General features: G+C 47.2%; 1 protein-coding gene across 3 annotated transcripts in view; it reads left to right on the forward strand.

The window, feature by feature from the left end:
- Nucleotides 1-23,098, forward strand: part of Atg7 (autophagy related 7) — a 210,201-nt gene that overhangs the window by 52,398 nt on the left and 134,705 nt on the right. For all 3 annotated transcript variants that reach the window (XM_036180497.1, XM_036180498.1, XM_036180499.1), the window contains exons 8-15: nucleotides 7,174-7,262; nucleotides 8,872-8,993; nucleotides 13,722-13,812; nucleotides 16,282-16,426; nucleotides 17,754-17,912; nucleotides 19,918-20,112; nucleotides 21,127-21,327; nucleotides 22,303-22,418. In XM_036180497.1, the coding sequence (XP_036036390.1) occupies nucleotides 7,174-7,262; nucleotides 8,872-8,993; nucleotides 13,722-13,812; nucleotides 16,282-16,426; nucleotides 17,754-17,912; nucleotides 19,918-20,112; nucleotides 21,127-21,327; nucleotides 22,303-22,418 (1,118 nt within the window). The remainder of the gene's footprint in view (nucleotides 1-7,173; nucleotides 7,263-8,871; nucleotides 8,994-13,721; nucleotides 13,813-16,281; nucleotides 16,427-17,753; nucleotides 17,913-19,917; nucleotides 20,113-21,126; nucleotides 21,328-22,302; nucleotides 22,419-23,098) is intronic.

The following is a 23,098-nucleotide window of genomic DNA, read 5'->3' on the forward strand; positions in this document are numbered from 1 at the left end:
AGTATTAAACTAAAGAGATGAGCACTTTAAAAAATTGTGTATGTTTGTGCACATGCATGCTTATGGGTTTGTGCACAGGGATGTCCAGAAGAAGCCATCTGATCCCCTGGAGTTGGAGTTACAGGCACTTGTGAGCTGCCCAGCATAGCTGCTGGGAACCATCCTTTGGTGTCTGCATGAACAGTTTATGCTCTTATCCACTGGGCCATCTTCCCAGCCCTGAGAGTAAACATTTTATAAAATTATTATTATTATTATTATTATTATTATTATTATTATTATTGTGTGTGAGAGAGAGAGACAGAGACAGAGACATACTTGTGGATGTCAGTAGACAACTTACAAGTCATTTCTCTTCCCACACCAACTGCACAAAGCTGTCCAGAGAGCATTTTTATCTTCTGATCCATCTCACCACCTTGAGTATGTTATGATTTGTAGTCAGTGTGTGCTGGTGAATGTCTGACAGACAGTCCTTGGGGAGGACTCACCACATGTGTAGTGTCTGTTCCCTTCCTCTGCACTGGGATTCCCACCATGGATCATTTTAAAACACAAAGGTGAAGTCACAGAACCCTGAGTGGAGGAGAGGTGGCCAGCGTTGGCTGTCACAAGCCTGTTGGAACCATGTTGAGATCACTAGTGCAAGTGACTACTGCCACACACTGCTGCCTGCCTCCTCCCCTCCCCCAGGCATCAGATGCTCTACATTCTTACGTACTTGGCAGGCTCAGAAATGGCCCCATTTCAGTTCCTATTTCCTACAAGAAGTGTTGATTTCACCTGGGCAGAGTTGATTCCACAGTGACACTGCATTGCCATGGAAGTCTATCCCCTTCCAAGCCAGTAGCAGCATCCCACATCCTGTCCCCAGAGACCTTTGCTCATCTTCGTCCAGCATGTTACCGAAGAGTGGAAAATGCTTCATAATTACAGCAAGGTTCCCCTGTGCTTCTGTCTTCCGTCCGCTGCTAGCCAGGCCTGCCCTTCACTTAGCTACCACTTAGTGTTAGGTATTGCTTTGTGTCTTTGTTGAAGGCTGTGACCTTGAAGTGCACTTGAGACTTGCATTTTCTTCCCTCTGCCTTTAAAAGGGAGTCTTCTTTGTCCATTGCCCGGGATATTAAGTGTCTGAGTAGTAAAGGCAGCCATCTGTATGAGGTCCTTCCAGGAAACCCTCCCACTGAAGATGGTCAGGTTGACTGTTTTGCCCTCTTTTTTTCTCATGCTGTCATTTTCTGAAAAGCGCTCCATGGGCAGTTGCCAGATCCCAGCTGTGCCACTCTACCCAACAGCACATTCTCGGCAAAGCAGAAAGGAAGACATATTTATAAACCTTCCAAACAACCTTCCTCTTCCATTCTGTTTTGCTGCTTTGTCATAAAAGGAAGTGATTTGGCCAGTTCATGCGGTCACTTTGTGGCTAAGCCGGGTTTAGAACTTAGGACTCCAAGTCTTTATTTCTGTCATTAAGCTGGCTCACCTAGTACTCACTGCCCCATATAACCTCTCCTGACACTAAGGCTCCAAGTTAATGCCCGAAACACTGAGAGATTTTGGAGTCACTTTCACATCCTTAAAGGAAGATTAAATGATACTTAATACTTGGCCCGTTGTCAAGTGGGCTTTTTCATTTCCTGTGTTGTGCATGTCTGCCCCCTGCATGCCTGTCTCCATTGGAGAGCTCCCTTCAGGCGTTATCAGCCTGACCCCATTTGTGAGTGCACAGCAGATGTTCCTCTCTAACTAATCACCCCTACTGTAGATGGCTCATCTTAGGTCAGGGTGTTCTAAGAAACTGGTCATTTCTGCTCTAAGATTTCTTATTCCCTTCCTACCCAGAAACACACTTCTCTGAGGCTGGGCATCTGCTGTGGAATGGGGTATAATATTCTAGGGTATACTGTGTAGATAGCATTTGGGTCCATCTCTACTTGAGATGGGTGATAAAACTTGAGACCCAAAGAGTGTTGATCAGTTGGCCTTCGTGCCCTTAATTTTTCTCTACCAGTTATAAAAGGGCCTTGGAACTGGAGGTGGAGGTGGTCTGTGATGATGGACTGAACTGGGACAGGATGTGGGGAGGTGACTGCAGCAGGGGCTGTCTGTGGTGTTGCTATGGTTACTGCTTCTTGGATTATAGTCCTCAGTCTGTGCTGAATGCAGGTGAGAATCACTTGAGAGATGAGGACACTAAGCTCAGAGATGTTTAGTCAGTCACCAAAGGTCACCGAAGGGTGAGTCATAAAGAACATTATGCACAGACTTTTTTGTCTTTTTTTTTTAAGTCACATTTGACAGTTAAAACTCAGATCTCTAGAGGAATGTCATTTTCTGGGTTGATGCTGAGGCTCTTCCTAAATACCTCTGGGGTGCTCTTAGAATCTGTGGGACCAAGCTTCACTGGGCTCTGCTGTTCTGGGCCCTAGCTGTGATTCCTTTTTTCTCTATGATGTCAGCCAAAACTCTCCACAGCTGCAAGAGGCCTTTGAGACAAAACAAGGCAGCACTTTTTCTTTTTCTCTCTCCCCCTCCCTCCCCCTCCCTCCTCCCTCCCTCCTCCCTCCTCTATCCCCCTCCCTCCTCCCTTCCCCTTCCTCCCCCTCCCTCCCTTCCTCCTCCCTCCCTCCCCCTCCTTCCTTCTGTTTTGGTGCTAGAGATAGAGATAGGACCTCACAGTCCAAGCTGGCTCCAAACTCCCTATGTAGCTAAGAATGACCTTGAACTTCTGATCCTCTTGCCTCCACCTCCTGAGTGACAGATTCACAGGTGTGTGCCACTCCTCTGGTGTATGTGGTGCTGTGGATTGAACACAGGGCTTCCTGTATGCTAGACAAGCCCTGCACACACTATGTCCCCAGCTCCTCGACCCTTTCATTTGCAGGCAAGGGTGAAATTCCCTTTGGGGCCTGCAGTCAGTTAGCTGCAAAGTTAGCACACACCTGCTGACGTGGACAGTGCCCTTCCTTCCACTGTCACAAAAAGAGTGACGCTGCGTTCTCCCCTCCCCACTTCCTTGCTGCATAAAGGGGAACATTAAAAGAGGGCAGCAGAAGCGTGGCAGGTGGCAGTGTGGCAGGTGGCAGGGTGGCAGGTGGCAGTGTGGCAGTGTGGCAGGTGGAATTATGACAGGTGGCAGTGTGGCAGTGTGGCAGGTGGCAGTGTGACAGGTGGCAGGTGGCAGTGTGACAGTGTGACTGTGACAGGTGACAGGTGGCAGTGTGACAGGTGGCAGGTGGCAGGTGGCAGTGTGACAGGTGGCAGTGTGGCAGGTGGCAGTGTGGCAGGTGGAATTATGACAGGTGGAATTATGACAGGTGGCAGTGTGGCAGTGTGGCAGGTGGCAGTGTGGCAGGTGGCAGTGTGGCAGGCAGCCAGAACAGAAAAGCTCAAGGAAATGCTTGTAATTCAGATCTCAGAGCTCTCTTGCTTGCCAGTGCCCCCCTCCTCATCCAGGAGAATTCCAGTGTTAAAACTGCCACTAGATGGATGCTGAGAATGGAGAGGGAGGGAATGGAACTCGAGGATGCTGTGCTGTGGTTCTCTATGTGAGCTTCCCGTCTCAGTCGCTCAAACAGAGCCTCCCCCTCTAGCTGCTCCAGGACCCATGCCCACATACTGAGTGCAAGGGGGTGGTGTAATGGGCCTCGAGAAGCTGACTGGTTGTCTGCAGCTATGAGTGCAGGCTTAAAGCACCAAAAATAATCCATTACAGTAAGGGAAAAGCTGCAGTGGCCACACTTTAAGCAAGTGCTCTTTTTCTTAGACTCTAAAGTGTTAGTGCTGAAATGATTGTGCATAAGAATGTCCTGGGTGGAGCCTGGAGAGATGGCTCAGAGGTTAAGAGCACTGACTGCTCTTCCAGAGGTCCTGAGTTCAATTCCCAGCAACCACATGGTGACTCACAACCATCTATAATGAGATCTGGTGCCCTCATCTGGCCTGTAGGGATACAAGCAGGCAGAACACTATATACATAATAAAATAAATAATCTTTAAAAAAAAAAAAAAAGAAGAAGAAGAAGAAGGAAGAAAGGAAAGAAGGAAAGAAACAAGTGATTTGCCGGGCGGTGACGGCACACGCCTGTAATCCCAGCACTCGGGAGGCAGAGCCACGCGGATCTCTGTGAGTTTGAGGCCAGCCTGGTCTACCAAGTGAATTCCAGGAAAGGTGCAAAGCTACACAGAGAAATCCTGTCTGGGGGGGGGGGGGGGGGGGAGAATGGCCTGGGTGTCTTCTGAGCACATAGGTACTCTCCCTGAGAGAGGCGGGGGATCAGATGGGATGTGTGTCTGAGTGCAGCCTGCTTCCAGGCAGCTGTGATATGGGTGGTTTGTGGCCATCCTTTCTGGGAACTGCTACACACTGTTGAGCTGTGGTCTTCAGCTGTTAGAACCACCTGAGATCCAGCAGTGGATCCGAGGATGTGCTTAGCCCTAGAGTGCTGTTGTAGCACACGTGAGGCCCTGGCTACCATCCCTAGCACAAAACACCCACTGCTGAAGCCAAGTCCCAGGCTGCTTGATCAGAACCTCTGGACTTGGAGCCCAGGGAGCAATCGTTTTGAAAGCTCCCCACAGGGCAACTAAGCATAGTGTGAGAAACAGAGCCGTGGCGGGGGAGGGGAACACTGATGTTGAAACCTGGGTGGGTGTTGGGAGACCCCAGGTTCCTCTGAGCTAGCAGGCTGAGAAGAGGGCAAAGTTCCCCAGGGAACACTGATGCTCCTGACTTGTACGCCATAGTGAGCGGCATGGGAGGCTACAAAGCCAGTCCAGGGGTTTTGAGGGCATAAGAAAAAGCCTCACAGGATTGGTTTTGTCTTGTCAAGACTACCCTCTCTAGTGCTTCCCAAATTCAAGTTCACAGACCCAAGCAGCTGCATCAGAATTACTGAGAAGGCTGATGGAGATGCAGGTCATTGAGTACCTCTTGGAGGCAGGAAGGTACTCCTGGTGTGGTGAATAGGTGCACATGCCAGGCTTTGTGTGCTCAGGGTCATCTCACTAACTCTCCACAGCAGCCCTATTAGGTGGGTGCTGTGACTTTCCTCACAATTCACACAGGGCCACTAAGGCCCACAGGATTGAATGCTTGGCCTTGGCTGCTTGTGTAATAAGAGGCAGGGCTCAGCATGGCTTTGATGGCTGTGTTCATGAAAGTTCTCTGTATGCTGACAATATGTATCTATCTGAAGAGAACTTATTTGTAGGTAGACACACATCTATCTATTTGTCCTGAATACATGAAGATACTTCTAGATAAGACTTCCCCTTCTCAGTGTTGGGATTTTTGTGGTTTGAACAGCGCAGGACTTGTGCATGCTGCCACAGTCTCTGTGAGTTCATGTGTGTCCATCCTGCTGTTTTTTGGGATTGTCCACCACCTCTGGCTCTTCAATCTTTCTGCCTCCTCTTCTGCAAGACATCTCATCTAGGACCGAGTGCTCCAAAGTCTCTCACTCTCTCTGCACACTGTCCAGTAGAGGGGGTCTCTGTTAATTCCCGTCTACTGCAGGAGGAAGCTTCTCTGATGATATCTATATATATATATATATATAATTTGTATTGGTATTTGTTTTGTTTTGTTTTGTTTTAGGGAGAAAGAACATTGGGTATGAGAGGAGTTGGTGGAGAGGAAATAATATAATCAATCAAAATATTGTATAAAAATAAATTTTTTAAAAAAGAATGTGATTATGGGTTGTTGTTGTTTTTTTTTTTTAAAGAATCCAAATGTAATCAAGTTCCCCTGCTCTTCCCTTCTCCCCAGGGATCCCTGATGTCCACATGGCACTCTTGGTTCCAGCCTTCTCCTATAAAGTTACTATTTTTGCTTTGGAGACAAATCCCTCAGTTCATTCTCCCCAGAGATGGGAGGATTAAGGTCCTCTCCTAAAGAGGAGAGCATCCATATCCATTGTTTGAGTTCTTATTGACTTACTAGTTCCAGTATTGATGGTGTGGATTATCGATTTCTTTGGCAGAGATGAGGATGGACTTCAGAGCCTGGCACACACTAGGCAAGCGCTCTGCCATGGAGCCATAGACACTTATAGTTTAGGTCATGACTCCCTGAACTCACTTGTCCTCTGGTTGCTCCTGTTTGGACACTCAGGCTCTTTGTGCTGCTCTCTTCATTTTCCTGATGTGGCCTCACCCCACCCCACCCCACCCCACCCCCGCCCTTGAACTTCCTATTTTCTGGTACTCTAAGATGGTCCTTGAGTACTTCCTGATTTCTAGTACTCTAAGGTGGTCCAGACACAGCTTGTGTTCTCTATCTCAGCTCTAAAATCAGCCACGTGTCCAAAGGCACCCTGACATGTTATTGGAGAATGGATTTTAGAAATCAGTATCTGGCTAGATGTGGTGGTGCACACAGCACTCAGGAGGATCTGTGAGTTTGAGGCCAGCCTGGTCTACAGAGTGAGTTCCAGGACAGCCAGAGCTACACAGAGACTTTTTCCCTGTCTTGGAAAAAAAGAGAGAGAGACAGAGACAGAAACAGAGACAGAGATCAATCTGGGGGCCAGGTGCCTTTTGACAGAGAGGAGAAGGGAAAAGATACACCTCACCTATAGTGTGTGATGGCTCGTGGGAGGGGGGCAGCTGCAGGCCTCCCCAAGTAAAGCCCTCGCTGAAGACCCGTGGTTTGAAGTTGAGTAGAGTTCTCCAAATGGAAGTCAGGGTTAAGGGAGAAGTGGAGAGAGGTGGGAGGAGCATGTATTCCCACTCTTCAGACATGTATGTATTCCCACTCTGCAGACATGTAGCGTTTTAATTTGAACCAACTATAGACTCGGGGCCCAGGCCTTGTCCTCATTTCCTGTCTCCATTACACACAGATTCTTGCCGCTTGCATTTCTCAAAGAGGTCGTCAGCGCTCTATCTGCTGTCCCTCTGCCCTTCTCCTCTCCTCCCCCTCTCTGTCCCTTTCTGCTGGTCCTTTCTAGTTCCTGCTGTCTGCCATGCCGTGTGCTGGGCCAGGGAGCACAGGGAAAAATGTTCCAGTTCTTGCCTGTCCAGGAGTCCTCTTGTCTAGGGTGAGATCCCAAGCCTTTCTTCCCTCGGCCCTCAGCCAAGTGTCCACTTTCTGTGGAGTGTTAGCCTCGTGTGGTACTATCAAACTGACCTGGAGTGTGGCTCTCAGCAAGTGTTTTCTGTTCACAGATAACAGTTGGTGTGTACGATCCCTGTAACCTAGCCCAGTACCCTGGATGGCCTTTGAGGAATTTTTTGGTCCTGGCAGCCCACAGATGGTATTTACATGTGTGTCCTTGTCTGTGTGTCTTCATCTGTATGTTTCCCACAGTGGGTCTACTTATGTCAGCGTCTTTCCCTAAGGGCTCTGATTTCATTCTTGGCATGGGAACTAGAAAATAAGCCAATTAAATTAGCCGTGGTCCAGTTCCTACCCCTGGTGCTCTTAAGCAGGTCTGCTAGGGAGTCCCAGCCTCAGCCCCTGCCTGAACTATGCTGAAGTCACTTAGACCCTGGTGGGTCATAGCTGGAGGCCTTGATACTGACCTTCTCCAGCTCTCCCTTCCTGCTTTTAGACAGGAATTTCCTACTGCTACCTCCCACCTTTAGAAACTTCCCTAACCCTAAAATAATAAGAAGGGGTATTGGGAAGAGCCAACTTACACTTGATAAGACACTCAGCATCACTGGGTGTCAGGGAAATAAACCTCTCAAAATCACCTATGAAAGTGACCATGCTTGTATAGTTGAAATGGGAGGCAGCAAAATTCACAAAAGATGCTGCAGTACTGTGGCAGGATCTGCTGGAGTTAAGAACACCCATGGCTCTGTGGTGGCATTCTGAGCTTGTTGCTCACAGCGGTACAGGCTGGATGAAAGCCCGCCCCCCCCCATACACACACACACACACACACACACACACACACACACACACACACACGCTATATAGCAACACTGTGGTTACTAGCCCCAGCCTCATGCCCTTCATTCCGAATGGATGGAAGAGGCATGGGAGACCTCATAGCAGGTGTCCTACCCAAGTGTATCTTCATGCACAGCCTTTCTTTCTTATTTATGTGTATTGAGTGTTTTGCCCATGTATGTATGTGCACCACATTTGTGCCTTTTTTTTTTTTTAAACAAAGTCTTACTGTGTAGCTCTGGTAACCTGGAATTCACAGAGATCTGCTTGCCTCTGCCTCCTGAGTGCTAGAATTAAAGGCTGCACCAGCACAACCCGCTATAGATGGGTTTTCAAGCACAGTGTTTAGTGAATTTAGCAGGCCTGAAAGAATACATGTCATGATTCCATTTATGTAGTTCACATCAGGCAAAATCACTGTGAGGACCTAGGAGGGCGGGATGCTCCAGATAGGTGTGGTCAAGCTTAGAGGGACTGTGTGATTTTCTCCGTGTTTGCTTTACTTAAATAAAAATGTTTACTCCAAAATATAGAGATAGACAAATATTGACAGACCCTAGAAAGACTGGTTATTCGTGCACTCAGCCAGTCCCAGCACATTTGCTGTGTGTCCCCTGGCTGCTGGTAAAGAACCTCAGGGGTCCCATGTTAAGATCTTGGGAGCACCCACCCCAGATTTAAAAGCTTCCTGTGTCAGAACTCCTCTGTCTGCTGTGTGATTGCTATAGAAAAGTTCACCTAAGGGGAAAAAAAAATCCCAGCTAAATTGGCAGCCAGACTCTAAATGCACAGACAGAGGGTGCCTGCACGAATGTGCTCAAAATCTCTACAAGGTTAAGGAGGTCAGCCAGGCATGATTGCATGACCTGGATTCTCTGCAGCTGGCCTGGGAAGCACTTACGCCCGCTCTCTTTCTTCTCCTTTTCTAATCAAATGAAATAAACACAAACCCCGTGGGGCAACAGGAGCGGCAGTTTCCAGTCCGTTGAAGTCCTCTGCTTTCGAGACCGCACCATGCAGGGGGCGAGAGATGTGGCACACAGCATCATCTTCGAGGTGAAACTTCCAGAAATGGCATTTAGCCCAGGTAATTGGCAAGTCTTTGCCAATGTGTATAATGAGTGACCAGAGACCCAGCTTTCTGCTTCCAGCCTCACAATGGCCGGAGAGAAGGCACAGCCCCTCTCACAGTGTGAGAGCCTACCTGGAGCAGAGGGCAACTGTGTTCAGCCCTGAGCAGAGGCTTGAGTTCGCTGGCAGCTTCTCCAGCCGAGTTTTCCAGTCTGGGGGGTGTTTGTCCAGCTTTATTTTTATTTGTTTAATTTTTGATCGACATGAAGTCTTTATATGTAACCCTGTTCTCCATACAGAGTATCAGTCAGCAAAGGCACATTTCTCCTTCCGCTTCTAATATCTTCTCTCACCCTTGTGTGGCAGGTGTTAGCATTTATCCATGTTTTATAGATTAGGAAACGGTCTGAGAGGCATTTTACAAATAGTGCTAGATGTGTCTGTGTGCAAATTTATACAAAGTGTATGTACAGACATGCAATGCATATACATTCAAGGTAGAATTCATGCGCAAGTCTGAGTGAATGGGGAAAATGCCCACACTACAAAGTACTGTGTATGAAGTGTGTTGAGAAAGCTGAGTAGTTAGTGTCCAGCCCATGATGCTGCTCATTCTGGGATCTTTTAAGCTTACTGTCCACACTATCGCTGTGTATAGTTCTTCCCAGATGAATCCCCTACATCCATGTGATGCACATCTGCAGAGCAGCTCCATGTAGACTGCACAGCTCCTCCTGATAAGGCACAGTTTTCTTCAGTGCACTCGTGTGCCTTGGTGTGTGGGCATCACTCATTTCTTCCCAAGTGCTGAAGTCAGAAGGACTCAAGATTGCCCTGTTTCTTGTTGATGCTGTGCTCCAGCCTGGAGATTTTAAGTGGATCGGAAGTGAACAGGTGCCCTACAGGCAGGAAGCCACTCCTTTCAGAGGCTTTCTCATTAGCGTTTGGCTTGGCGCCCTCTTCTGGTGCATTCTGAAATAGCTCCCTTGGCATGCTCCCTTAAGATGCACTGACTTCCCTTTATTAAGTTGCAACTCAAAGATAGAGTATGCAGAGAGTCACTAAAAAGTGAAGCCAAGAAGATGCGGCCACCAGACCCCTTTCCCATGCTCCTAATTTTATCCCGTGGAGACACATTGTCTTCCTATGTCTGTAGTGAGCCACTCTGCTCCCCTCTCTGGTGTGGCTCATGCTTTTCAATAATAGGCCTGCTATTCATTCCCAACTGATGAAGCCTTCTACATCTCCATCTTCTTCATGCTCTATGTTGAAGAGTGATTACTCATCTTAGAAGGGGCACTTTCCTTCTGTTTTACATATAAATTAGTGTTTCCACTTAGCTGCAAATAAAGCTGTATAATAAACATTATGAAGACTTACTTAGCATCATGATGTGAGCCCAAGGCGTTTCCATAGCCACACTCTTCAGTGTAGCCACATGTGGCATAACAACATCCACCACATAGCACAGTGGTCCCTTAAGAGTCTGTTGCCTAGGGATCTCATGGCCACCTAATTTGTATAAGTACACTCCGTGGTCTTTTCAGAGCGGGTCAGTCAGCAGCCTGTTATTTCTCCAAACTACCCCCATCATTAAGCGACACGTGGCTCTCTAAGGCATCCCACAGTTGGCACAGCAGTGATGTGAGAAGTGGTAAAGCCTCCATGGTAGACAGAAAGCTGTTCTGGACATTGGCTGAAGCAGGTGTGGCCACTGCTGGGATGAGCTGCAATTCAGCTTCCCCTGCCCCTGTGCTCTGCCTGTTCCCAGCTGGAGTGGACACTGTCTCATTTCCAACACGTTCTGCCTTCGTTGGGACTGTGTGTTATGAGGATGGCTTATATAGAAGCAGATGTGTAGATTACTAATCTTCATGTGTAGTAGTTTTCATTATTAATAAGTTTATAATGCATCTAATTTTTCATTAGCCACGGCTGTAGTCAACCGAGCATGGAAATGCATCCCTATAATCCCAGAACTTGGGAAGTGGAGGCAGGAGGTTCATGAGTTCAAGGCCAGCCATGAGTTTAAGGGTAGATGAGTTCCTGTCTCTAAATAAATAAATAGAAAGGGAGGAGCTTGTATATGTAGATATTTTAATTTGAAACATCCAGCTGTCTTAGGTGCCATTTGTGTAAAGGAGAGACCATGGCTTGTGTCATGGTGGTAGTATCTGAAATGCATTTTTAACATACAACATAAGAATAGTTTAGAATAATGAATTCACAGTAGAAAATGAGTGAGGAGCTCTGAAGCCCTTTGTCCCTGATGCCTTCATCTGAGCATTAGTATGAGCATGTGCATGAGTTTGAGTGTGTGTGCATGAGGTGTGTGTGTGAGTTTTATGAGTGTGCATGAGTGCTAGTGAGTGTGAAAGCATGTGCCTTCATGAGGGTTTGTGTAATTGTGTGTACACACATGTGTTTGTACATGTGAGAGAGTATTTTATAGGTGTGATTTGGAGTGTTAGTGTTATGGGCATGCACATGTGTGTGGGGGAGGGGTGTGTAGTTGTTTTTTTACTCTTTGGTCTTTGGGGGCCCACCACCCAGCTACCAAATAATCATGCAGTGGTTTATTATTACTTATAAGTGCTTGGCCTTGCTTGATTTATTTCTAGCAAGTTTTTCTTAAATTATCCCATCTACCTTTTACCTCTGGGCTTTTACCTTTCTCTACTCTATATGTCTTTCTTTCCTTCTTACTCCGTGGCTTGCTGGGTGGCTGGCCTCTGATGTCCACCTCTCTTCCTTTCACTCCCAAATCTCTCTTCCCAGATTTCTCCCTCGTATTTATTCTCTCTGCCTGCCAGCCCTGCCTGTCCTTTCTCCTGACTGGCTATTGGCCATTCAGCTCTTTATTAGACAGCCAAAGTAACACGGCTTCACAGAGTTTAATTTAAACAAATACAACATAAAAGAATGCAACATATCTTTGTTTCATTAAACAAATGTCCCACAGCATAGACAAATGTAACACATCTTAAACTAATATTCTACAACAGGGTTGTGTGAATTGGTACTTATATATGAGCATGTATTGATATACATATGAATATGTGTGAGCTTGAAAATTTGTGTGCATATATATGCAAATCTAAAGGTCTTTAAGTATATTTTCATAAATGTGAGTGTGTTTATGTGTGTGTGAATGTACACCATGTGTGAATGCATGTGAATATGATTGTATGTGAGCATGCATTTGTGAGCCTATATATCTGTATGAGTTGACATGAGCATATGTTGGGGGTGTCTTTCATAGTGTGAGAGACTGTGAGCCTATGTATGTGACTTGGTATGCAAGCCTTTAAGTGCATATGTGGATGTGAGTGCACATTTCTCTATTAGTATGGACATGTGTTAATATGACTATGGGTGGGGATGTATAAGACTGTGTCTATATTTGAATATTGCATGTATGTGTTGGCTTAATCTTTGTAAGTGTATGTAGGTGAATGTATGTGTGCATACCTATATGTCAATGTATTTGTGAGTTCTGGGTATCTGAGTGTGTGGGTGAATGTATATTTGAATGAGCTTGTGTGTCCACGTGTACACATATGTAAATGTAACACTGTCAGAGTGACTTTGGTCAGTGTGTATTTGTGGGTGTCTTAGTGTAGGTGAGTATTTGAGTGTGCAGGAGTTTGAAATGTAAATTTGTGTGTGTGTGTGTGTGTGTGTGTGTGTGTGTGTTATGTGTGTATTGTGTATCTTGTGCTAAAACCTGTGCATGTGTTTTAGCATATATGTGGGGTGTGCACGTGTGTGTGTGTGTGCACGTGCATGCACGTGTGTGTGTGTGTGTGTGTGTGTGTTACTGATGAGGGAACTCAGCTCCATTATTGCAGCTTTCACACACTGAATATTGCTCTACTACCAAGCTATAACCCCAGCCACAGCCCAGCCACAGCCACAGCCACAGCCCAGCCACAGCCACAGCCCAGCCACAGCCACAGCCCAAGCCACAGCCACAGCCACAGCCCAGCCACAGCCACAGCCACAGCCCCAGTCCCAGCTCAGCACAGCCCCAGCACAGCACAGCACAGCATAGCCTCAGAGCCTTACTTAGATCAGACACTGGAAGTGATATTGAAATGTAACCTAAGGCTGAGTTCTCTACTCAGTGGTTGAAGCTTATTCTAAATAGAAGGAAGTCTTTGAGGTCGGAGGTCCCACAACAGCAGCAGGAATTTGTGAGAGGTCTTGTGGCCCTGAGGGGTTTCTGTTAACTTCAGGATGTGGTAAGAGCACTTCACACAGTGGCAGATCTACACTCTTGGAAATATCATCTCAGTCCTTGTAGCACAGAATAAACTCTGGTGAGTTCTGGGATTGGAGTTCCAGGGGCTCCTGCAATAGGAGTTAGAAGAGGACAGTGGGGCTGGAGAGATGCTCAGCAGCTAAGAGCACTGGCTGCTCTTGCAGAGGCCAATTCCCAGCACCCATACTGTATGTAACTCCAGCTCTAGGAGATCTGATGCCCTCTTCTGGCCTCTGAAAACACTGCATACATGTGGTGTACTAGCATGCAGGCAAAACACTCATACACATAAAATAAACATTTTTAAAAGAAGAGGGCAGTCAGCGTGAAAAGGAGAGACAAAAGGCCACATGGGGAAGGAGAGGGCAGCTGAGGTGACAGGGCTCAGTCTAAAGTGCTTGCCACACAAGCGTGAAGACATGAGTTCAGGTTTGTTTTTATTTCCCCTTTTAGTAAACCTTATGTTTTATTTACCTTAAGATTGTCCTAAAGCAGTTGGCTGGGAGAAGAACCAGAAAGGAGGCATGGGACCAAGGATGGTGAACCTCAGCGGATGCATGGACCCCAAAAGGTAGACATGACCGCTGCCCTTGTCTCCAGTGGGTGTGGCCGATGCCGTGCTGTGTAGTTCAGGGGTGCTGGTCCTGGTAGTAGAGGCAGCTACTGCTGGTCCACATTGTCCTGAGGACCAGTGTGCCCTCATCCACAGGCACGCACAGCTTTCCACTCTTGTTTCCAGCTCAGACTCCGACACCTGGACCTCAGCACTGCCTTTTCTAGTTTTGACGGTCATTACTGCTCAGAGTCTCACTGTGCAGCCCTGGCAGGCCTGGAAGTTGCAGAGATCACCTGCCTCTGCCTCCCTTTCTAGTTCTTTATTCGTGGCTGTAGACCTTTGTCCTACTTGCCACCCCTGAAGGATAAAGAGCATTGCATTTGTGGAGAAGCCACATTGCTTCCAAGGATGAGAATCCGCTTAGCCTTTATCAAGCTCTGGGAGAGTTTTGGTACTTGGAAGAGCCATTCTTGTAAGCTCGGGACTGCTCTAACTTCCCTTCTCGCCTTGCTGTTAGGAGCTCCATTAGGGGCTTTGGCCTACCCCAGCAATCGCAGAGGAAGTGGCCTGCCTTCTGTATGATAACCTTTCTCCACTGTTACCTACAAGCTTCATCTCATTTTTACTCCGACTCTGATTGCCTAATTATTTCCATCTTGTTTCCTCCTATAGATCATGTCTATCTGTTAGAAATGAAGACTGGAGCACTTGTGAATATGTTAGTTCTCAAGCCTGAGTCAAATGGCTGAGGTGCCCATTAACACATATCAAAGCAGACCTGGCCACCAGGTTCTCCTAGCATCCCTCAGTCCCTACCTGTTACAGGTTATGACTGGCATATACCACCCCCTACCCTGAACTCCCCATCCAATGGGCTGAGCTGCTCTTCCCTATATAATCCAGCCATTTTGACTGTGCCAGCCTCTCTCTCTGCCTGTGTGTGTGTGTGTGTGTGTTTTCTTTTTTACTTTTTTTTATTTATTCTTTGTGTCTTTTATATCATGCATCTTGATTCCATTCATCTCCCTGTCCCTTCACATCTGCCTTCTGCACTTGCAACCTCCCCAAAAAATAAAATTAAAAGGGAAAAAAAAAAAGAAAGATCTCATCATGGAAACTGTAGTGTGACACAGTGAGTCACACAGTGTACCCTTTAGTCCATACATCTTCACTTGCCCATGTTCATTACAAAGAGTCATTGGTCTGGTTTGAGGCCTCTGGTTTCTGCTACACTATTGATGCTGGACCCTCACTGGGTCTCTGTAAACAGAGGCTTTCCTCTGTTCCACCCAATCCCCGCAACCGCTTTTAAAATAATCACTGAGAGGCTTATATTAATTATAAATGTTTGGCCAGTAGATGGGGCTTATGACCCACTAGCTCTTACACTTAAATTAACCCATTTCTATTCATCTATGTATCACCACATGGCCCATGGCTTACCTGTTCTTTCACATCTTGTTTTTGGGTGGCTCATAGCTTCTGCCCTGACTCCGCCCTTCATCTCCATCTTCAGTTTGAATGTACCGCCTACGCTTATTCTGCCTCACTATTGGCCAAACAGCTTTATTTATCAACCAATGAGAGCACCACATATTCACAGTGTACAGAAAGACATCCCACATCCTGTTGTTGCCCTGTGTCATGGAGATCCTGCAGTTTTGGGAACACAGGACCAGCCCCTTCGTGTGCTCCAGCAGATCATAGATGGGGTGGCTGTTGGAGTGAGCCAACTCCTCATTCTGGGCCTGGGTAGTTGTAGGATTAGTCAGCCCACCAGCTTTCTCCATCCTCACCACCAGGGTGAGATCTCCAGCATTGCCCTGGCTAGTTTACCCCCCCTCCCCCGCCTTTTTTATAGTAATGAACAAGGGGTGGGACCAGTTCTATTTTCATGCCCTCAGGGCCGGCTATTCCACACCTACACCAGCAGGGCCAGCTCTACTGTACCTCCCAGGGGCCACTCTCCCAAGTGCTGCAGATGGTGAGGCATCCATCCACAGGCATCGATGGGGAATCTCTCCCCAGCCCATGCCACCATAGGGCAGACGAAGGGTAGAGCCAGATCTCCCAAGCTCACGTTCTTGGGCCAGTTCACCCGCACCCATCAATAGTGAGGTGCAGGGCCTGCTTTCCTGAGTGCTGCAGCTGATAAAGGGGAAGGTCAGCTCCCTCACCTGGCAGGGGAGACAGGGCGGGAGGGCATCTTTCCCTCACCCTCACCACCACATGTATGCCCGTCTCTTGGCCCAAGCCCCCACTGTTGGTCAGTGGCTCTTCTCTTGTTCTCCCTCCCCCTCTCTCCTCACCTGGCCCAGCTCAGTCGGGTTATGTCCAATCTGGACTGTCCCAGATGTCCCTGCCTCTGACTATGCTCTCCCCTTCTCCACCGTACCTACCAGCTGTCATGTCCTCTACTTTTTATTTCTTTTTTTTTTTTTTTCATTCAAATGACTCACCAGCACATCAATCCCTTGTTTTCAGGCTGGCTGAGTCATCCGTGGATCTGAATCTCAAGCTGATGTGTTGGCGATTAGTCCCCACCTTGGACTTGGACAAGGTCGTGTCTGTCAAGTGCCTGCTGCTGGGAGCTGGTACCCTGGGGTGTAATGTAGCTAGGACACTGATGGTGAGTTTGGGGACCTCGTGGCAGCTGTCCACATGGCAGCCTCTTGATTGCCAGCACTGTTGCCTCCCATCTCCTAGGCGCCTCCTCCCATTCCTCTTCTGCTCTCCTTGGCAATTCTAGTGCTAAGAGCAATCTGTAGTCATTGTAAGAAGACGCAGAAGATGCCCCTCCAGTCCCGGTCCAGTTCCCTTCCCACAAATAGTCAGACTCCATACCCAAAGATGTTACCGCTGAGGCCAGGAGTTGTCCTGGCTGAAGGAAGCAGAGGCCATTCATGGGCCTTGTCGCGTATCTGTTCCTTTATATTTATAAAAGCTGTCTTATAGACTGCTATTTATAAAAAGTTTTCTTTATAACTTATTAGTCCAACTTTAAAACTATGTGCTTGTATAAAATTGTAAGAAAATATAGGGGCTGGAGAGATGGCACAGAGGTTAGGACCACTGGCTGCTCTTGGAGAGAACCTGTGTTCAGTTCCCAGCATCCACCTAGCAGCTCACGACAGCATGTAACTCCAGCTCCAGGAGATCCAATACCCTCTTCTGGTCTCCTTGGGCATTACATGTATGTACTTAACACGCATGGAGGCAAAACACTATTCATAAAACAAACGAATCTTTAAATAAAAGCCTTTCCAGAAATGTTCTCATCTGTGAAAATGTCCATGACAACTTGCATGAGAACACAGACTCACCTTGTAAGGCTGAGTTAGAGCAAGTTTCTCCAGCTGGAGAAACACTCTGAGAATGTTCTTCATTGTTTCACATGGGGACCACTTGCTGGTCATTTTTCTGGAGTTAATTGAGATCCAAAATGAGTTTCCAGAGGAGTTGATATTTATACTTAGTTACTCATTAAGAGAAGCCAAAGGCGTCTGGAGTGCTCCCTAACCTTGAATCAACACAGTAGCGGTCTCCTAGCGTTCACTTGCGGGGTGCCCGCTCACCCTGAATCAACACAGTAGCGGTCTCCTAGCATTCACTTGCGGGGTGCCTGCTCACCCTGAGTCAACACAGTAGCGGTCTCCTAGCGTCCACTTGTAATCTTGCCCTAGTGGCACTGTCAGAAATAACACTGTAAGTGACAATTACTCTTGCTATTTCCTGGTCTAATGACTGTGGGAATCTAGGCCCTGGCATATAATTATTTTGTCTTTTAAAAAGAAGTTGACATTCTAATGATCAAAAACTGGTTTTGTACAATTCAGTTTCTTCAGTTTCCTATATTTTAAGGTCCCCAGCTACTCAGAAGCAAAATCCTTCCTAGAGACTTCTAGAAATGTGTGCTGGGACATGCTCACCAGGTATGGTTTCCTGTTTCTGTGCAGGGCTGGGGTGTGAGACACGTCACATTTGTGGACAACGCCAAGATCTCCTACTCCAACCCTGTGAGGCAGCCTCTGTATGAATTTGAAGACTGTCTGGGGGGCGGCAGGCCCAAGGCCCTGGCTGCAGCACAGCGGCTCCGGAAAATATTTCCCGGAGTGGTACGTTGAAGATTGCAGGGAAGAGTCGTGGTTCTGCCCTGTAACCTGTAAATGTTTAGTCCTCGGGGTCCTGGGGAAGGAGGCTCTGTAGTGCCGGTGACTGAGGATCAGACACGTGGTATTCCTACAAGACAGGCATCATATGACCAAGCCTACTTCCTCACCTCAGTGGTGGCCTTCTAAGAGCACTACTAAGATGTTGAGGAGAAGGGTCATTGGATAAAGCATGTAAAATTTTTGTTTTCTGTTTGTTTGGTTTTGGTTTTTCAAGACAGGGTTTCTCTATGTAGTTTTGGCATGTAATGTTTTATGTAAACATGCTCAAAACCCATATAAAGCCAGGTATGGAAGTATGTGTATGTAATCCTGGTGCTCCCATGGTGAGAAAGGAGGCAGAGACAGAGTCCCCAGAAGCTGGCAAGCCAGCAAAAGCTATATCCACCCCACAGCATACTGCGTGGCTTGGGAATCTGCCATGTTGCATGCAGGCCGAACCCGCCATAGAGTAGCTCAAGCCCGCATGTTGCAGCGTCTAGCCACCTGCCTGAGACATGAAGTAGGAATCTGTTTTTGGTTCTGTTTAGAATTGATTATTAAGTATTCTCAGGTTTGAGGTGGAAACTCAAGCCATTGGGCGCCATTTGTAGCGGGAGTTTTCTCCAGTCCTGCCCAGCCCCACGGACCCCACAACCGCTTATAAAATAATCACTCAGAAGCTCATATTAATTAAAATTGCTCAGCCATTAGCTGCTAATTATTGTCTAGCTCTTATATCTTAAATTAACCCATTTCTATTAGTCTATAAGTTGCCACATCTCGCTTCCTCTGTGTCTGGCTGGCGACTCCTCACTCAGCCTTTCAGTTTTTGAGATGTGTTTTAAGCCTTTCAGCAAGAACACAATCATTTTACATGACAGAGGACACATTAGTGACCTCTGAGGCTCTGCTTGTCCTCCCAGTGCTAGAAGCAGCACCCTCAGCCCCAGCTATGGAAGCCTGCCTGCCTTTAGCCTTTCAATACTGATCATCTGTTACTGACCCTGCTATTGTTAATGGTTTTATTTCACAAACGCCCTCAGGAGCTTCATTTATTGAGTGGAATTCCATAGCATTGACTGCATATCCACCATGTACCCAGCTATGTGTTGGGTAGCCACAGCCCCACCATTGAGACATTAGTTAGGTCTCTCTAGCACAGCATGGCATATCCCACAGTCCCCAAATCTCAGTGCCATCCAGCTGTGAGTGTACACCAGAGGTATGTAGGCTGTATGTGTTAGCTGAGAGGCAAAGCTGGACTCAGCTTCCAGTCTGCTCTGTATGGGATGGTTTCAAAAATGGAGGCTTGAGGAGCCACAGTCTCCTGGTCCTGCAGTTCGGAGAGAGAATAGAAGGCTAGAGAGTCTCATGTCAACCTCAGCACAGCAATCCCTATTCTCTTCCCGTTGCTCAAGCAATTCACAGGCCAAGCCCAGGCTCGGGGTGTTAGGCAGTGTACTCTGTCTCCCCAGTGGGAAGAAGGCACAGACTGTCATTCTACCCGGTTAGACAGGAGTGCCCACCCGGGAGAGCAGTCCAGTCTGTCACTGGAGAGGACTGTGAACCAACCATTGGCCCGTGCAGATGTGGCTTAGAATCTCAGTGCTGCTGCTTAGTCCCCGAGCTTTTGCAGACTTGCTGCCCACCCCCTGCAGACATCTTTCCAGTCAGTTATCACACTTGCCTGTGGCCAGTGGATGCGCAAGATCGAGGCGCAGTTTGTGATGCTGGCACACTTTGCTTTCTGTGGAATATGAACATCCCTGGCTGTGTTGCACCTGTGGCTCTGAGCTCCATCCTCAGCAACACACACACACACACACACACACACACACACACACACAAATGGCTCAAGGAAGTGGAGAAGGTGGTGAATAGGCCCAGGTATTTGAGGGAAGAGCAGTTAACACTGTACACAGAAAGTTTCTGGTTGTAAGTGATGTAAGTATGACGATTGCCTCCCTAGAATGCCAGCGGGTTCAACATGAGCATCCCCATGCCGGGACATCCTGTGAATTTCTCTGACGTCACGCTGGAGCAGGCCCGCAGAGATGTGGAGCAGCTGGAGCAGCTCATTGAGAGCCATGATGTCATCTTCCTGCTAATGGACACCAGAGAGAGCCGGTGGCTTCCTGCTGTCATTGCAGCCAGCAAGCGGAAGGTGGGGTGTGCCGCCCACTGCCTCTGTCTAGAGCTTAGTGAGCCACCCCAGAGAGAAGTGTCCACAGCTCGCCCTCCCCCCGGAAACGGTGACCTCTGTGGCCCTTCTTACAGCCCTTCTTTTCCTCATTCCGTCACCCAGCATGGGTGTGCGTACTGTTCTCTTAGCAACCCTGCAGGTGCCACTCTGGGTGCTGGTGAAGGTCAAGGGCCTGCACTATAGGGTGCTCACTAAGTATGCTCTCACACTCAGGGAGGGTCAAAGAATGGTGACAAGAAATACCATACTATAAGATAAAATAGTATAGGAGTCTTAAGTGTTACGTCTCTATATAAAAACATGCATGTCGCCTCTACCACAATCCACCCCCATCTGTCTGTCAGCCATCCGTCACCTATCATCTGTCTGTCTTCTGTCCATCATGTCCGGGGCAAAGGACAAGGAGGGAAGGGAGAGAAGATAAAAGAGGCAATGCCCCAGCAGATTCTGGAACCCCGAGCTGTGTCAGGGGCGGCTTTTATTTTCTTCTCCAGCATGCATTTTCTTGATTCTTTGTATGTGCCCAAAACTTTGGGGAAGACTTAAATCATAACCAAGTAGCGTTCTTTCAGCACAAATGAAGAAAGTGTCTCTTAAAACCCACATGGTGGTAATCATGGTTTACAAATGGTGTCTCGGTAAAATGTTCCAAGGAAGTGAAAGGACAGGGCAGATGCTGTGGGCAGCCACCAACTGCTCTCCCCGCCTCTCTCCTGTCAGCTGCATGACCTTGGGACAGAGGTGGAACTCTGACCTTCGATATCCTTGTCTATAAAAGGCAGTGTTTGTAGGGGCTTTAAATGATCTCATTTATGTTAGCAGTTTATCAAGTCTCTTGCAGGTTTCAATCGACTATTGAAGTCTAGTTACATCACAGGAAAAAGAACGCCATTTAAAGGTAGCTAGCTGCATGTGAACTTAGCCTTGGCCTGAAGTTTGTCTCTCCTGACTCTTTTTTTCCTTCAACGCCAACAGCTCGTCATCAACGCTGCCTTGGGGTTTGACACCTTCGTTGTCATGAGACACGGCCTGAAGAAACCCAAGCAACAGGGAGCTGGGGACCTGTGCCCGAGCCACCTTGTGGCACCTGCTGACCTGGGCTCCTCGCTGTTTGCTAACATCCCTGGATACAAGCTTGGCTGCTATTTCTGCAATGATGTAGTGGCTCCAGGAGATGTAAGTCAAATTCCATGGTTATAAACAGCTCTACTCAGCATTCTGTGTGCTGGGGCAGGGTCCTCCCAGGGCTGTTTAAATATGGTCTAATAAAGAGCATTCTCTAGTTGGGGTGGGTGACATTATCCAACCATAAGCCATGTTTGGCACCCTTTCCTGAATGGCTGAGCCACAGTCACTGCATGAATGTGGCTACAACCATCTGATAGAAACTGAGTAAGGAAATGTCTGCAGAGCCTGGTCCGTTATAGAAAGAGCCCCAGATACGGGAGACTAAAACCACGGTTCTAGTTCAGGCTTTCCACTGTCTCCTCATCTTAAAACAATATTCCACAGTAGCAATCTCTTTTCTTTCCATGAAATTTTTATAGCATCAAATAACTGCAGGATTTGCCCCCATTTGGAAGGTTAGAATTTGTGGGGTTGACCCAGGTTCGGCTTGTGTATGGAACCAGATGGTAACAAATGCAGTTTTGCAGTTAAGTCCTCAGACTACAGTCAAGGTGATGAGGCAGTGTGCAGGAACAGAGGACAGCAGGGTGGAGATTGTGGGCCCCTCCTCAGAGTCACTCTGAGCCATTACCTCGGGAAGCATGGCAGGACAGGGTCACCAGCTACTCACGATTGTTCCTCCTGTGACTCAACCTCACACCCACTAAGCACAGAAGAGGGGATGAATTCCTCTACAGGAGCACTGGGTACAGAGCCACCATGAGGCCATGCTACTGATGGTCAATGTCCCCATCCCTGTCTCTTAACAAGTGGACACCCTGTTTAGCATATTGCCTCATTTAATTATATCGTCTGTTTGATTTATTATGACCCTCCCAAGAGACAATAGGGTGAGGCTGGCCGGCCTTTGTCAGCTACACCAATCTGGTTGTATTTTAAAGCTCTATCTTGGGGAGTTTCAGGTTCACGTAGGGCTATCTGGACTAGAATATTCTATACATGTCAGTGATTATTTCTTGTTAGTCAACCAGAGACCGGACACTGGACCAGCAGTGCACGGTGAGCCGCCCAGGCCTGGCTGTGATTGCAGGTGCCCTGGCTGTGGAGCTGATGGTTTCTGTCCTGCAGCATCCTGAGGGGTGAGTCTGGAGCCCAGAAATGAACATTTGAACTGAGTGCTTGTCAGTAATCACTAGGCACTATCTCCCTTAGACTCTCTTGGTCTCCCTCAACCTCTTGGCTTTTCTGACCTCAAAACAAGACTTAAAAAAAAAAATCTAGTCCAATTCTTTGGCCCAAATACTCAGTATGTGATCTCTGGGGTTTGCCCTGTGCCCTTCTGAATTCTTCTGAATTTTTTGGCAGCTGATAAGGAAGACTTTGGCAGGGGCATTTGGTCTTTCGCACTTCTCTTTTGTTAGTCTATTATGGTTTTCTTAGCCCTGGACATTGTGAATGTGTGTACTGTATAATGGGTATACTGTATATACTGTGTATATGATGTATATACCATATAATGGGTATACTGTATATACTATGATTATAATGTATATACTGTATAATGGATATACTATATATACTGTATATATGATGTGTATACCGTATAATAAGTATACTGTATATACTGTATATATACTGTATATACTGTATAATGCGTATACTGTATATACTGTATGTATATTGTGTATACTGTATATGCGTATACTGCATATACTGTGTATATAATGTATATGCTGTATAATCGGTATACTGTATATACTGTGTATATATATAATGTATATACCGTATAATGAGTATACTGTATATACTGTGTATATAA

The sequence above is a fragment of the Onychomys torridus genome, chromosome 3 (genome assembly GCF_903995425.1).
Source record: "Onychomys torridus chromosome 3, mOncTor1.1, whole genome shotgun sequence".
Taxonomy (NCBI): domain Eukaryota; kingdom Metazoa; phylum Chordata; class Mammalia; order Rodentia; family Cricetidae; genus Onychomys; species Onychomys torridus.